At 41.3% G+C, this 13,461-nt stretch overlaps 1 protein-coding gene across 1 annotated transcript; it reads right to left on the reverse strand.

Annotated features, from left to right (window-relative positions):
• Positions 1–8,890: 8,890 nt before the first annotated feature.
• NUDT16 (nudix hydrolase 16) lies at positions 8,891–12,973 on the reverse strand. Its single transcript, XM_083351591.1, has 3 exons — positions 12,764–12,973; positions 9,855–10,127; positions 8,891–9,365 (listed from the first exon to the last, which is right to left on the reverse strand). The coding sequence occupies exons 1-3, from the start codon at positions 12,902–12,904 to the stop codon at positions 9,180–9,182; spliced, it is 600 nt and encodes a 199-aa protein (XP_083207717.1). The 5' UTR covers positions 12,905–12,973; the 3' UTR covers positions 8,891–9,179.
• Between the last annotated feature and the right edge of the window lie 488 nt (positions 12,974–13,461).

A 13,461-nucleotide genomic window follows, 5' to 3' on the forward strand; every position in this document is an offset into this window, starting at 1 on the left:
CTATAAATCATAGTATATCAATCTTAGCTTACAATGAAACTGAGGCTCAAAGTTATTGCACTGGGTTAAATTTTGCATTCCCAGGGAAGGGGGAATAAACCACCTTAAAACCAGTGTCAAAATAGAATAAGAATTTTTTTTCCACCTTGCAAGTCTCCCTCCTTTGCTTCAAGCTGCATAAATAGTTAAATATCTCCAGAAATGCCTTCACAGAGGACCTTCGTGGCATAGATTAGAGTGGTGAATGGGACTGGAGCTGGAAACCAGGTTTCTTTATGTCTGCCCTCCTTTAAATGAGCCCATTTCATTATTGGAAGATACTGTTTTCTCTCCTGGAAGATAATTTCTTTCCTCTAAAATAAAAGGAATGGGAAGCACATGATCCCTTTTGCCTCAGGCAACAAAATTTCTTCAGCCAAGGCAGAAGTATTTAACTAAAGTAGATATCATTAGGCCAGAGATGGGCATCCTTGTGCTCTTGGCCAACATACGCCTGAGAATATCATCTTGGCATGCATCCCGCAATCTCACTACCTAATTTTTGATAGGCTCCTTGAATTATAAATAAATGAAATGGCAGAATGCTAGGCCTCAAATCCATTTTCATTTCTAAGAACATCTCTGGGACCCATATGGGCCTCAAAGGTGATTGGTTAAGAAGATGAATCATGGCTGCAGCCTTTTTGAAATTTGCCAATATGTGCAAGGGTGGCAGAAGGCACCTAGGAGCCAGGAAGTTAGTTTGGGGTATATCAGTCTTCTGTGACTGGTCATGTGTACCACATCAGGAAAAAGGATATTCTCCCTCAGCATTTTGTGAAAATAATCGTGAGAGGCTCTCCTAATTCCAAAAGTGTCCCACTATGGCCCCCAAGGTTGCCTGTTCTTCATATCATATGCATATTTTGAATTATTCCTATGGAAGATGAGACAAACAAAAAAGGCTGAGTTCCTGTTTATGAAACCATAAAGTACATTACTGCCTTCACCAAAATACATGTTCTGATCAAAATAGAAAACAGAAGTAATAAAATAAATACAGTAAAGAGAAGCACTGCTATATTTAATATACAGTATAATAGCAAAACCAGTGACTAACTTTAGGTAGTTAATAGCTAGTCTAATCCAAAACAGGCAGCTTCTCTTTCAAAAGCTTTTCTGCCTCAGTGGAATAAGCAAGACCAGACCGGCCAGAAAGAACACTTATTTATGCAGTCTTGATACAAGTCATCTTTATATTAAAAGCTCTATGCAAAAAAAAAAACACAACAGGGCATAAAACAAAATATAAGTGATATGGTGTCAACACTTAGGAGGCCTGCATTCACAGGCCATTGCTAATTATATGTGGAGTTCGGTGCTTGGAGCCTTCTTGCACTATTTTAATTCACAGAAGATTCAGATGTGCTTAGCTTAGTCACTAATAATATTTGTAAGGTCAAATAGTTAAGGCAGATTATAGTTAAAATTTAACTTGTCTTGCCCATTTAAAAGCAGGGTCCTTTTTCAATCAACAAGTATTTTTTTAAAAAAAAAATTAAAAGAACAAGAAATACACAGCTTTGTCTGAATCAGATTCAAATCAGGAATGTAAAGGAAAATTAAAATGAGCTGTGCCAGTAAAATGTTCCACATTTCCTGTCTTGTCTTCTATGAACCCTTGATCTCTTCTGTTAGGATCATCTATAGCTAGCAAGAATAAGCTTGAAGCTAGTGCCTCTGGTGCAAAAATGGGATTTCCCAGCACGAAAAGCTGCTTTGCTTTAAATTCTACGCCCTGTGCTGGTCCACTGCAAACATCCCCGCCCACTTGGAGGAAGCTGAACAGGCACTTTCAAAGCTGGGATTATGTGGCTTCTACGTGCAAAACCACATGCTTAAATAAAATGGGGGGCAGGGGGAGTTCTTGATATATAAAAGATGGACAGAAGGCCCATTCAGAGCGCCCTATTTTTCACACTCCTCAGTGGACCAGAGGAGCAGGAAGGAGAGGAGAAAGATGTGCTGCAGATGAACTGCGACATCAGGCCTTGAGTTCAGGAACTAAGAGGCATTGCAAGCAGACCACAGCCAACGCTTTGAGAAAAATGAGGAAGTTGAAGAGAAGTCATGCTTTGCAATGAGTTTCACTTTTTAGGCTAGAAGATGTTTCTTGTCTCTCTTCCTTGGCATCAGGCACAAGCCCATTAAGGGAGGTTGCTTAAGAATAATTGGTGTCAGGCTCAAGCAAACGGAACCACTCCTGAATAGGCCCAAGTAGATATTTTATTGCTGATAACCTGTATTACAAAAATCTTACCAGATTGTCTGCCTTCCCTTGGAAAACAGCAGATTTTACTTCAGGCGTTTCCTCCTCCAAACCAACTCCAAACTGAGATACCGCTTTACTCCCCCTAGAGGGCCCCCTCTCCTTCAGCCAAGGATTCCACCATATCTGGGGAACTGTTCATATAATCGTGACACGAGTAAGGACTTTCTTCAAAAAAAAAAGTGGCACTTGAAGCTCCAAATAGAGTGGGTGGAAGCTTTCTTTGAACCCTGATCACAAAGGATGAAGGCAGAGCTACTGCGGTATACCAGAGGAACCATGGCTCTCCAGATCAGTGTTTCTCAACTTTGGCAACTTTTAAGATGTGGGGACTTCAGTTCCCGGAATTCTCCAGCCTGCATGGGAATGAAACACTGCTCAACACTGCTGAATACCCAACAATCTAGACCAGGGGTAGGCAACCTCGGCTCTTTTATAACTCATGGACTTCAACTCCCAGAATTCCTGAATCAGCATAGCTGACTTAGGAATTCTGGGAGTTGAAGTCCATGAGTCATAAAAGAGCCGAGGTTGCCTACCCCTGGTGTAGACTCTAGGTGGCACGTGGAATGCAGTGAGTTGTACAGTAACTCGCTTCATCAGGGGGGTCACAAGTACCTTTCCTGACTCATTTACAGACTTCTTGCTACGATATTTCATCCAGAATTGCAAAATACTTAAATGTTTATTACTAAATAACCAGGTTTATTTTTGTCCAGGGCCAATCAAGTTTTTTCCCCCTATGGACTGGAAATTTGGGAGAACTACAGAGAAACGAGGTTGGAAACAACTTTTCTTCCTTTTCACATCAATGTTCTTATTGCAATTGTGATTAATGCACACATATTTTGAGATGTGTGCATTAATCTGGATAGGGGAGATACAGGGTCAAATCCCCACTTAATCAAAAAGCTGTCATTTCACAGTTAACTTACCTCACAAGATTGCAGTGGGTTAAAAGTGTGTGCGTGGGGGGATTTTAGTCACTGCTATAAGCATCCAGAGGAAGTTTAGATTGCAAAAGTTATTAAATAGCTACGTTAGTATTAATATCCCTTTGCCTAATATTCCTTTTTTAGTTTTGTTTTATATTTTTATTGTTTTTAGTAATTATGGGTGATTGTGTAAATTTGATAAATATCAAATGGAACTCTTCAAATACTAATCTTTTATTTCTGAAAAATGTTTCTAGAATACACAATGTTAAAAAAAAACTACCTACTGAAATCTGGCAGCATTTGCACATACTGGTTCTTGCAACACAAGTTGCATTAAACATTTTGAAAGTGAAATGCAGTCACTGAACAAAACACCAGGGACATGCACTTAAAACCATCATTAGCTGCTAGTTCCACCTGCCTACCCACCCACCCCCAGCTGGAAAGCAGAATAAAAACTAGTGTAACCAGGTCAAAAAGAACCCATTTCATTAAAAAATGAGTTTTAATAACTGACCCCTTTCAGTAATACACCAGTCAGGACTGTTGTTCATTTTCGGGAATAGCAGAGTTTTGTTGCTATAGACCAGGGGTGTCAAACTCAATTTTATTGAGGGCCACATCAGCATTGTGGTTGCCCTGGGGGGGGGGGTGTGGCCTGGGTGGGCGTGGCCTGCTGGGTGGGCGTGGCTAGAGTGCGTATGGCCTACTGGGTGGGCGTGGCCAGCTCTACATCATTCGCATCAAGGGTACCTATGGTGGCCTGGGCAGGAGTGGGACAGATCTGAGGGTCTCTGGCAGAAGGAGGGTCTCTGGGCCAGGGCCAGGGCAGTGGGGGCCGTTCCCTCACTGTTGCCAGGATGGCTTTGCGGGCCACACGAAACCACTTCGCGGGCCGGATCCGGCCCCCGGGCCTTGTGTTTGACATGTCTGCTATAGACGTTGTGGGTCCAGAATCAAAGCATGCAGGCAGCAACTCTATTTTCGACATAAATTATCCACTTAAGCATCTGGTAAAATTTTGCCTAGTGGCTATTTCAAATGGAAGACAGATGTAAATTAACATTCAAAGGATGATTCCCCAAGGCTTAGCTTTGATTATTACATAGTGTTTTGCTAGTCCACAAACTGTCTAGGAGTGATATGTTTATTATAAAATACTTATATATTTATTTCAGTCTCATATCTTAACAAATATTATAAAACAAAATGATGAAATAAGTTATCCGTTACAAATACCAACCAGGGACAAGTCGCTCGGAAGCAAAATGTAAGAAAAATATATTTTTAAAAGGGACTCCTTTGTAAAAAGGAATGATGAAATAATTTTAAAGTGAGGCACTTGGATGCCAACATTCCAAACTTCACTTACGGTATTCCCTGAGATGAGATCTAAGCAGGAGATGAAAAAGAAGGGACTTTGGCATCACAGTGTGCTGCTCAATGCCATTCTAATCGGTAGTTGCTAAAATGGCTAATTCTATGCCTGCAATAATCAGCATTAATTAGAACTACTGATATAACAATTCTGTGATGTAGCTCTAGGGCAGGGGTCAGCAACCTGAAACAGTGAAAGAGCCACTCGGAACCGGTTCCCTCACAAAAGGAAAAACTGGGAGCCGCAAAAAATATGTGTGCATGTGCGTACATGCGCACAAGTGCAGAACAGGGTTTGACTGAAGAGTGGAGCCAAGACGAGATATGCACCTACCCTGCATATTTGAATTGATTGGTTGAACTTTTTTAGTCCCACTTTTTTTTTTTGACTGCACATGGCAGAAGACCGGGAGCCGCAGGAGATGGCCGAAAGAGCCGCATGCGGCTCCGGAGCCACGGGTTGCAGACCTGTGCTCTAGGGTGAAACCATATTTGGGGATAACATGGATACTTTGGATTATCCCACTTTAAAAATGACATTACAGAGGTTGTGATTAGAAAGCTAGAGCAGTTCCTCTTCAAGAAAAACTTGGAATGAAGGAGGTTAAACAGAAAGGACAAAAAAAAATCATGCATCATCACGCATAATATGGGGAGGAAGTAGGTTCCCCCCCCCCCTTCTCTGACAATGTCAGGTCATCCACTGAAACTAGAAGCAGACAGGTTGAAGACTGGCTGAAGGTTTATTACACAGGGAAACCAGTGAATTCACTGGTGTCAGGGGTTTTTTAATTCCATTTATATCCCGCCCTTCTCCGAAGACTCAGGGCGGCTTACAAACTTAGCAGTAGCCTTCATTCTATGTATATGCCTGCTTATAAGGGCTTACACACACACACACACACACACACAGCGGCATTTTTACAAAGTCAGCTTAATTGCCCCCAACAATCTGGGTCCTCATTTTACCTACCTCGGAAGGATGGAAGGCTGAGTCAACCTTGAGCCTGGTGGGGATGCGAACCTGCACTAATTGCAGGCAGCTGGTGTTACTTGAGGAGGCATTAGCCCACTGCTCCACCAAGGCTCTTGGTAATGACAGTCAGTTTGGATGGTTCTAAAAGGGGACAGGTTCACGGAGGATCAATTACTAATATTGAAGTTTGTTTATCAAATCCTAAATCATAGCCATCCTCCATCAACACTAGTTGTTGGAATCAACAATGGAAGGGACTTTCACTCTCCAGTTCAAGCTTGTGAGCCTCTCAAGTGCCTCCAGCTGGCCACCATGTAGCACAGAACGCTGGGTTAGATGGGTTAATGGCATGATCTACTATGACATGCTTGCACAGGACAGAAGCCATTGTAGAAAAGAGCCACTTCATGACTACTGGAGGTGCAGCCTGCGTGCTGCAACAGAGAAACCCAGATTCATCATCAAGATTGTGTCTGCAAGTCTGGGGTAGTTGAAGATTTATTCATTTATTTAATTTATACAGACACTCATTACATGTACATGACTGCAAAGAGAATGAGACTTTTTGAAGCTGTCCAGCCTATGGTTTTTTTTTAAAAAAAAATCTTGTATAAATTGTAAAGAAGTCACAGCGTCTATGCAATACTGTACTAACATTCAGTATTAATAATTCTGTTTCATTTACTCTTTCCACTCAGATAAAAGTGCTGGCCTCTGAACAACAGAATATCTTCTCTCATATACTCCTATCCTGGTCTGAAGATTTCTCCAAATACATGCATAACTGTGCATCACACTATTCCCTGTTGGGGTTCAGTAATAATACACAAAGAATAGAAAAGAACTAAGAAATGGTAAGCAAAAGAAATTAAAAGCGTGAGTTAAGAGGAGATAGTTATATCTGATGTCTGCTGAAACCATTCACTATACCTCACCATATCTGCAAATTATCATTGCTTCAACCATCTCCATATTCTGTTTTATCCACTGCCTTTTGTTCTTTTAAGATTTAGTCATTCTGAATTGTATTTATTTGACTTGTGTCCCATCTTTCATTCTGTATTTTGGTGACATTAAAAGCACTCTATTCTCAGCTTTCCCAACCATCTTGTGAAGTAGGTCAAGCTGGGAGAGAGCAACTGGCCCTAAACCACCAGTGGCTGAAACTGGTTATCTTTGCTCCTAGTCCAATGCTTTAACCACCACAGCACCTCAGCTCTCTAGCCCAGTTTGACCCCAAAGCATCTCATACTAGTCTGTGTGAAGTAGGACCTCTAGTCTAAAGAATACTTTGAAAGCCAAGCAACAGGTGTCCATGTTCCAACCATTAGATCAGACATGTCAAACACAAGGCCCGGGGGCCGGATCCGGACCGCGAAGTGGTTTCATGTGGCCCGCGAAGCCATCCTGGAAACAGTGAGGGAACGGCCCCTGCTGCCTTGGCCCTGGCCCAGAGACCCTCCTTCTGCCAGAGACCCTCAGATCTGTCCCACTCCTGCCCAGGCCCCCATAGGCACCCTTGATGCCAACGATGTAGAGCTGGCCATGCCCACCCAGTAGGCCATACGCACTCTAGCCACGCCCACCCAGTAGGCCACGCCTACCCTGGCCACACCCACCCGGCCCACTGAGGGCAACCACAATGCTGATGCGGCCCACAATGAAATTGAGTTTGACACCCCTGCATTAGATGGTACTTGCAGGGTATAAACATCACTCCCACTTCACAGGTTCCTTTGCCATTCTGCTCCTTAATGGAATGCTGCTCAGCAGAATGACCAAACCGCCCTCCCCCACTCATTCATGCATTTGTCTTGAAATCTGCACAGTATCGTGGTTTCCAAGCAATAAGTTGCATTCCTAATCTGGATACAGACAGTTCTCAATTTATTGCCATTCATTTAGTGACCAAAGTAACAATGGCACTGAAAAAAGTGACTTATGAAAACTTTTCACTTACGATCATTGCAGCATCCCCATGATCAAAATTCAGACACTTCACCACTGGCATGTATTTATGATGGTTGCAGTGTCCCAGGGTCATTTGATCACCTTTTGCAACCTTTTGACAAGCAAAGCCAGATTCTCTTAACAGCCGTGTTACTAACTTAACAACTGAAATGATTCATTTAACCGTGGCAAGAAAGATTGCAAAATGGGGCAAAATTCACTTAACTCTTTTGCCTAGCAATGGAAATTTTGGGTTCAATTGTGGTCGTAATTCAAGGGCTACCTGTATAACAATATAGGCAGTACAATAATTTGGATGACAGCACACATCTACTTTTCCTAATTTCCACACCTATACTATATCCCTAGAATTGGAAGAGAGAAGGGGAGTGAGACAGAAAACCCGTTTCCAGTAGTGACTTGCCATTTCCTTATGAGCTAATAAAAAAGTGTATGTCAAGAGTCATACAAAAGTGTTATAACCATTGTTTTAAGCACTGATCAAAAAATAAAGGAAATCTGACAATGAAATGATGAAGTAACGATCAATCAACAGATATATGCAGTTGACTTTTGCAGAGAAGGTAAATGCAACTTCCATGAAGTTCAGAATGCTCTCAATAACAATATACATTTAAAGTAAATGTTGGAAAACAGAAGATCAGGTAGGTGAGAGCCATTTTTGCAAGGGTGTTGTTTGATTGGAAGAAATCTTGCACCTACAAGCAGGATGTAGGAAGGCGGATCACAAACACATTCCGTGAAGATAAGAGTACTGTATTTTCTGGCGTATAAGACTACTTTTTAACCCATGAAAATCTTCTCAAAAGTCAGGGGTCGTCTTATACGCCGGGTGCTGAAAATTTAGGGACAGGGCTGGCTGGAAAACCTGGAGCGGATCTCCCATTTAGTCTGCGCAGGGAAAGCAGGACCAATTGGAGAAGAAGCTGCAGTCTGTGATTTTTTACAGGGTTTATAGGATTTCCTGCCTTAGAAGGGGGTTGGACTAGATGACCTCCAAGGTCCCCTCCAACATATTATTATTATTATTATTATTATTATTATTATTATTATTTAATCCACTTGCACTGTTTTATGTTTACATGTTTGATGACAAACAGCCTTATGTTTATAACTGACAGTTTTCCTACTAAGCACCTGCATGTCATAAGCATTTGAATTAAAATTACCATATTAAAATCAAATCTGATGTTTTTAAATTTTTATTTAGTGTGCATTGGAAGAGGGGTAGTCTTATACGGCGAGTATAGCCCAAACCCTATAATTTAACAGGAAATGTAGGGGGTCGTCTTATACGCCCAGTCGTCTTATACGCCGGAAAATACGGTAGTCAAAGTCTTTCTTGTTACCTACGTCTAGGCAAGAGAAACACAATCAACGTACTTTAAATATACAACAACCTGATCACTGGATTCCACATTCAGGCTCCCAACCTTTGCACCAAGCTATTCAGCAGCACCAGCACAATGGCTGGGTAGAAAACTGGAGCGACGACCGTATCTACGTTTCTTCTCTTTGCAAGCTGCCTGTTCCTAAAGTCTAAAATTCTTTCGGGATTACATCCCAAAATCCATCAGAATGAAAAGACAGCAGCCAGAGTCAACGAGGCTCAATGTCTCTTTTGAGCGGTCCTGATAGCCTTTTGAAGTTGTTCCGCTGGCATGAGTTGGAGAGTATCCAAGGCATGAATGAGCTGCTCCCGGGCATTGCCAATAAAAGTATTGCTGAGGAACATTGGGAGGCCCCCAACACCGTCACGCAGAATATAGAGGGGAACACGGATGAGACCCATCACCTAAACCGTTAGAGGATAGAAAATCAGGTTAAAATAAACTCCTAGGGAAGCTTGTCCTCTTTCTGCTGTCACCACCTCACTCAAGGCACACACAACTTCACAATGTGTGGGTTTACCACAAAGCTACAAATGCTGGGTGTCTAATACTGATGCTCAATTTCCACTTCATTTTTTATTCTAAATGTTTTAGCTGTTAACACCTACCAAAAGATGTTCACAGGCATTTGAACAAGGACTTGATAAAATCTTAGCAAAGGTTCAGAGTGGGCTTACAGAATACTCTCCAGCTTCCTACACAGACCAGATTAGAATCATCAAAATACTGTGTAAAAAAACCCCCTAAGGTGAGATTATTATTAAAGCCAAGAAAAATAGGACAATTTACCAACTTTGCCCAGAGAAAATGCACCAATGTCTGGGAGCAATTGTTTTTACACTGGCTCCCAACATCTCAAATTTTCCGCTGCCCCTGCCTTGTCCCTTACGCACCTCAAATCCATGGTCTTTTGCCTGAATAGCCCCTTCCTCTACTACTCGGAGCTCTTCCAAGCTAAGCTGTTTGGCATAGAAATGCATCACCACTCTCTGTGGCTGCTCAGAAGCATGGGAGCTCAAGTAGTCCTTCTCAGCCAGGTGGAGGGAGGCAGCCCCAGGACCCAACTCTTCACACAGTTCTCGATTTAGTCCCTCTTCCAAGGAAATATCCCGGGGATCCACAAACCCGCCTGGAAATCCCAGCCGACCATCAAACCTCATCTGCATCTGGAAGAGAAAAAAAGAGATTCAGACTGAGAGTTCATATATTCTATGCAATTACCCTGAATCTACAGCTGTGGGAATCCCTTTGGTTTAGCTCTAGTCTACCCTTTTCACTATCTTGTAATCTTATAAGATGAAATCCCCCTACATCTGAGGGAGCTATAAGACCTTGTGATTTCTGGGACTTTTTGAACTTTAATAAAAAAGAAATCCAATTTTATTTTCCTTGATCTCTGAATAAATTTAACTCTTTTAAATACATTTTTCTGAGATGGGGTTCATAGATTTCATCAAATTCTCAAAGGGATGCAGGGTGAGAATGCCTGCTCTAAATGATAGGATCCATTTGTCGTTGCCACCATTAAATACTTTCCTGGTTTAGGAATACTTTTGTTTTTCCTCATCTATTTCTTTTGTTGCATTTCTGAAGAAGTGAGGCAGAATGTGGAGGAGACAGAGCAGGGCAATTGATTTGTTAAAATTTAAATAAAGAATTGAATTAACTTATATTAAATAACTTGTCTATTTAAGGTTATAAACAGGTTTACACTATTACAACATATCTATAAGCTCCCAAACACAAGTGTTGCAAGACAGGTGGCTTATAAATCATCTTCTCTTTATCCTCCTCCTACTAAGACTGGAACTTGCAGGACCATTCTTCTGTCCCCACCTTTCAAAATTCCCTCCTTCAATTTCCCCCTCCAAAATATATGGAGGTGGAGGAAGCAGCCTGCATTGCCTTGTTTTGACTGACAGTTTCAACACACAATCAATACAGAGCCTCCTTACTTGTGGGTGGGGAGGCTTCGAAATAAGCACTATCAGACATATTTGTTCACCCCTTCTCTATCCAGAGACACCTTCTGCATCCTTTTCCTGGGTAAAAACATGGTTGCATCCCCAACTTCAGATCACAACACCAGAGCCACATTTTCAGAATACTAGATTCAGATGTGACCAGATCTAGCCAAATGCTTATATCAAAAATACAGTCACTGGCATTAGATACATTTATGCGTACACACACACACACACACACACACACACACACAATTTCTGAAGCTGAATTAGAATATCTCCAAAACATTTCTAAGGATTTTGGAACTATTGAAGTGTCTTCCCATAACAGTACGTACAAATATTGTGAGCTCTTTACAAAAGATAATATTCTACAACAAACATGCCCAAAAGGTCCAGAAGTCCACACTTCTGCAGTGTTATTCCTGTTTTTTAAAATAAAATATCTGTTTGAAAAGGTGCTACCAGACTTCTGAGTTTTGACTACCATGGTCTAATATAGTTCTCCTCTTTCCATAACCCCAAATGCTACACTGCACTACTCTTCCTGAACTAAAAATTAAGCTGAGTATGGAATAGGCTATGCCAGAGGTCTTACAGTACAACACCACTTTTGCCAGTAACTTCCTTGGTCAGGAGTGTTCAACCTTTTTCTGGCCAAGCAAATGTTTGACCACTGAAAAAGGTACTGGTGACTACTCCAAGAACTGGGCAAAATTAAGATAAAACCGAAGTGAACTTAATTTTACTGAAAAATAACAAATAAATTACAGAATGAAAACATACATTCCCTATATTTGACAATGTTCACTTTCAATCACATTAAAGTATAACACACAATTCAGAAAACTCTGGGAGGTCCATCTGGCTCTGGGGTTCTAACCCTTTGCATATCTGCCTCCTCTCAGCAACATGGAAGTATCCTCACTTTACCTTACTCTTGAGATTATTAAAGCCAAGCAATGTCTGTGAAACATTGTTCCAAACTTTGGAAAAGACAATATAAATGCTAATTAATATAACTTAATAGACTAGGCAGGGCTGGACATGGTAAGACACAGGCTCAGTGTTTGTAAAGATGTCATCCCACCCAGCTGCTTCTCAGTATTATAGCTACAAAAATCAGAACCACTAGATAGAAACAAAGAAATGTAGAAAATCTCAACTGGTTGCTGCCATCTTGTAATCATTAGGATTCCTGCAAACCAGATCTGTTAGCAACCCAACAGTCGATGCCAGGTGTGTGACAGATCCTAGTAAAAAAATGTCCATCCCATCCCAGATTTTCTATATTTTCTCACAACGTATTCAGATCAAGCATCCGTCTTCAAAGCATTCACATACCTGGAACAGATTTTATCACTAATTTACCAAGTACTGATTTTTTTTTTTTAAAAAAAAGATCTACGCCTGGAACAAATAAGTCCATTAGAGATAAGCATCGATTCCTAAAGTTTTAAACGTAATATGTTCTCCCCTTTTTCTTTCCCTACTTCAGGAGGTCCCCCCCACAACTTTGGCTAAAATAATATAATATATATGCCCTAATAAGCAGGCATATACATAGAATGAAGGCTATTGCTTAAGCACATTGGTTTGTGCTTAAATTGTAAGCCGCCCTGAGTCTTCGGAGAAGGGCGAGATATAAATGGGATTAAAATAAATAAATAAATAAATAAATAAATAAATAAATAAATAAATAAATAAATAAAAATAAAAATAAAAATAAAATAAAATAAAATAATAAAATAAAATAAAATAAAATAAAATAAAATAAAATAAAATAAAATAAAATAATAAAATAAAATAAAATAAAATAAAATAAAATAAATTCTCACCAACACTGCGAAACGCAACGGGATCTTGCCAAAAAGCCGGCCAGGGTTGGGCGCATATAAAAGGGCATGACAAGCCTGCTTCCAGTCGGGTGGCCCGAGGCTAAGCGCTTCAGCCTTAGTTAGATCCCGAAGTTCACTCATCTCTCCCGGCTGCAGCGCCCTGGGCCGTAAGCCTTGAAATCGCAGCCTTGTTTTTAAGATCCACCTTCCGGCGTCAGAGAGGGGGGGGGAAAGATCCCGAGCGAACCCGCTGCCGATAGACCTTAAGAGCGAATTCCCCCTACAGCCAATCAGATATTGAGAAGGAAGAACCCGTGGAACGTTTAGCTACCGAACGTTCGGTGGCCTTTCCGTCTCGGTCAAAAGAGGGCGTGTCAAGCCAACCTTTCATGTGGCCACACTAGAAGGAGAATCTCGCCGTTTAATCTCTCTCTCTCTCTCTTTCGGTTATCTGTCATCCACCATTTTGCCTTGAAGGTGCAAAACCGAAGCGCGACCCTGGATATCTGAAGCAGAGGCATAACTAAGCAACGTTGGATTGTTTATGGCAGGGGTCTTCAAACTTGGCCCTTTTATGACTTGTGGACTTCAACTCCCAGAATTCCTAAGCCAGCTTTGCTGGCTGAGGAATTCTGGGAGTTGAAGTCCACAAGTCATAAAAGGGCCAAGTTTGAAGACCCCTGGTTTATGGGTTATGT

Source organism: Vipera ursinii, assembly GCF_947247035.1.
Source record: "Vipera ursinii genome assembly, chromosome: 2".
Lineage (NCBI taxonomy): Eukaryota > Metazoa > Chordata > Lepidosauria > Squamata > Viperidae > Vipera > Vipera ursinii.

What these genes read in the sequence shown, in the direction of transcription:
- NUDT16 (XM_083351591.1), bottom strand. Translation starts at nt 12,904, where the DNA reads ATGAGTGAACTTCGGGATCTAACTAAGGCTGAAGCGCTTAGCCTCGGG. An exon ending in CGTTGCGTTTCGCAGTGTTG is followed by an intron (nt 10,128 to 12,763) that starts GTGAGAATTTAT and finishes TTTCTCTTCCAG; the next exon opens with ATGCAGATGAGGTTTGATGG. An exon ending in CAAAAGACCATGGATTTGAG is followed by an intron (nt 9,366 to 9,854) that starts GTGCGTAAGGGA and finishes CTAACGGTTTAG; the next exon opens with GTGATGGGTCTCATCCGTGT.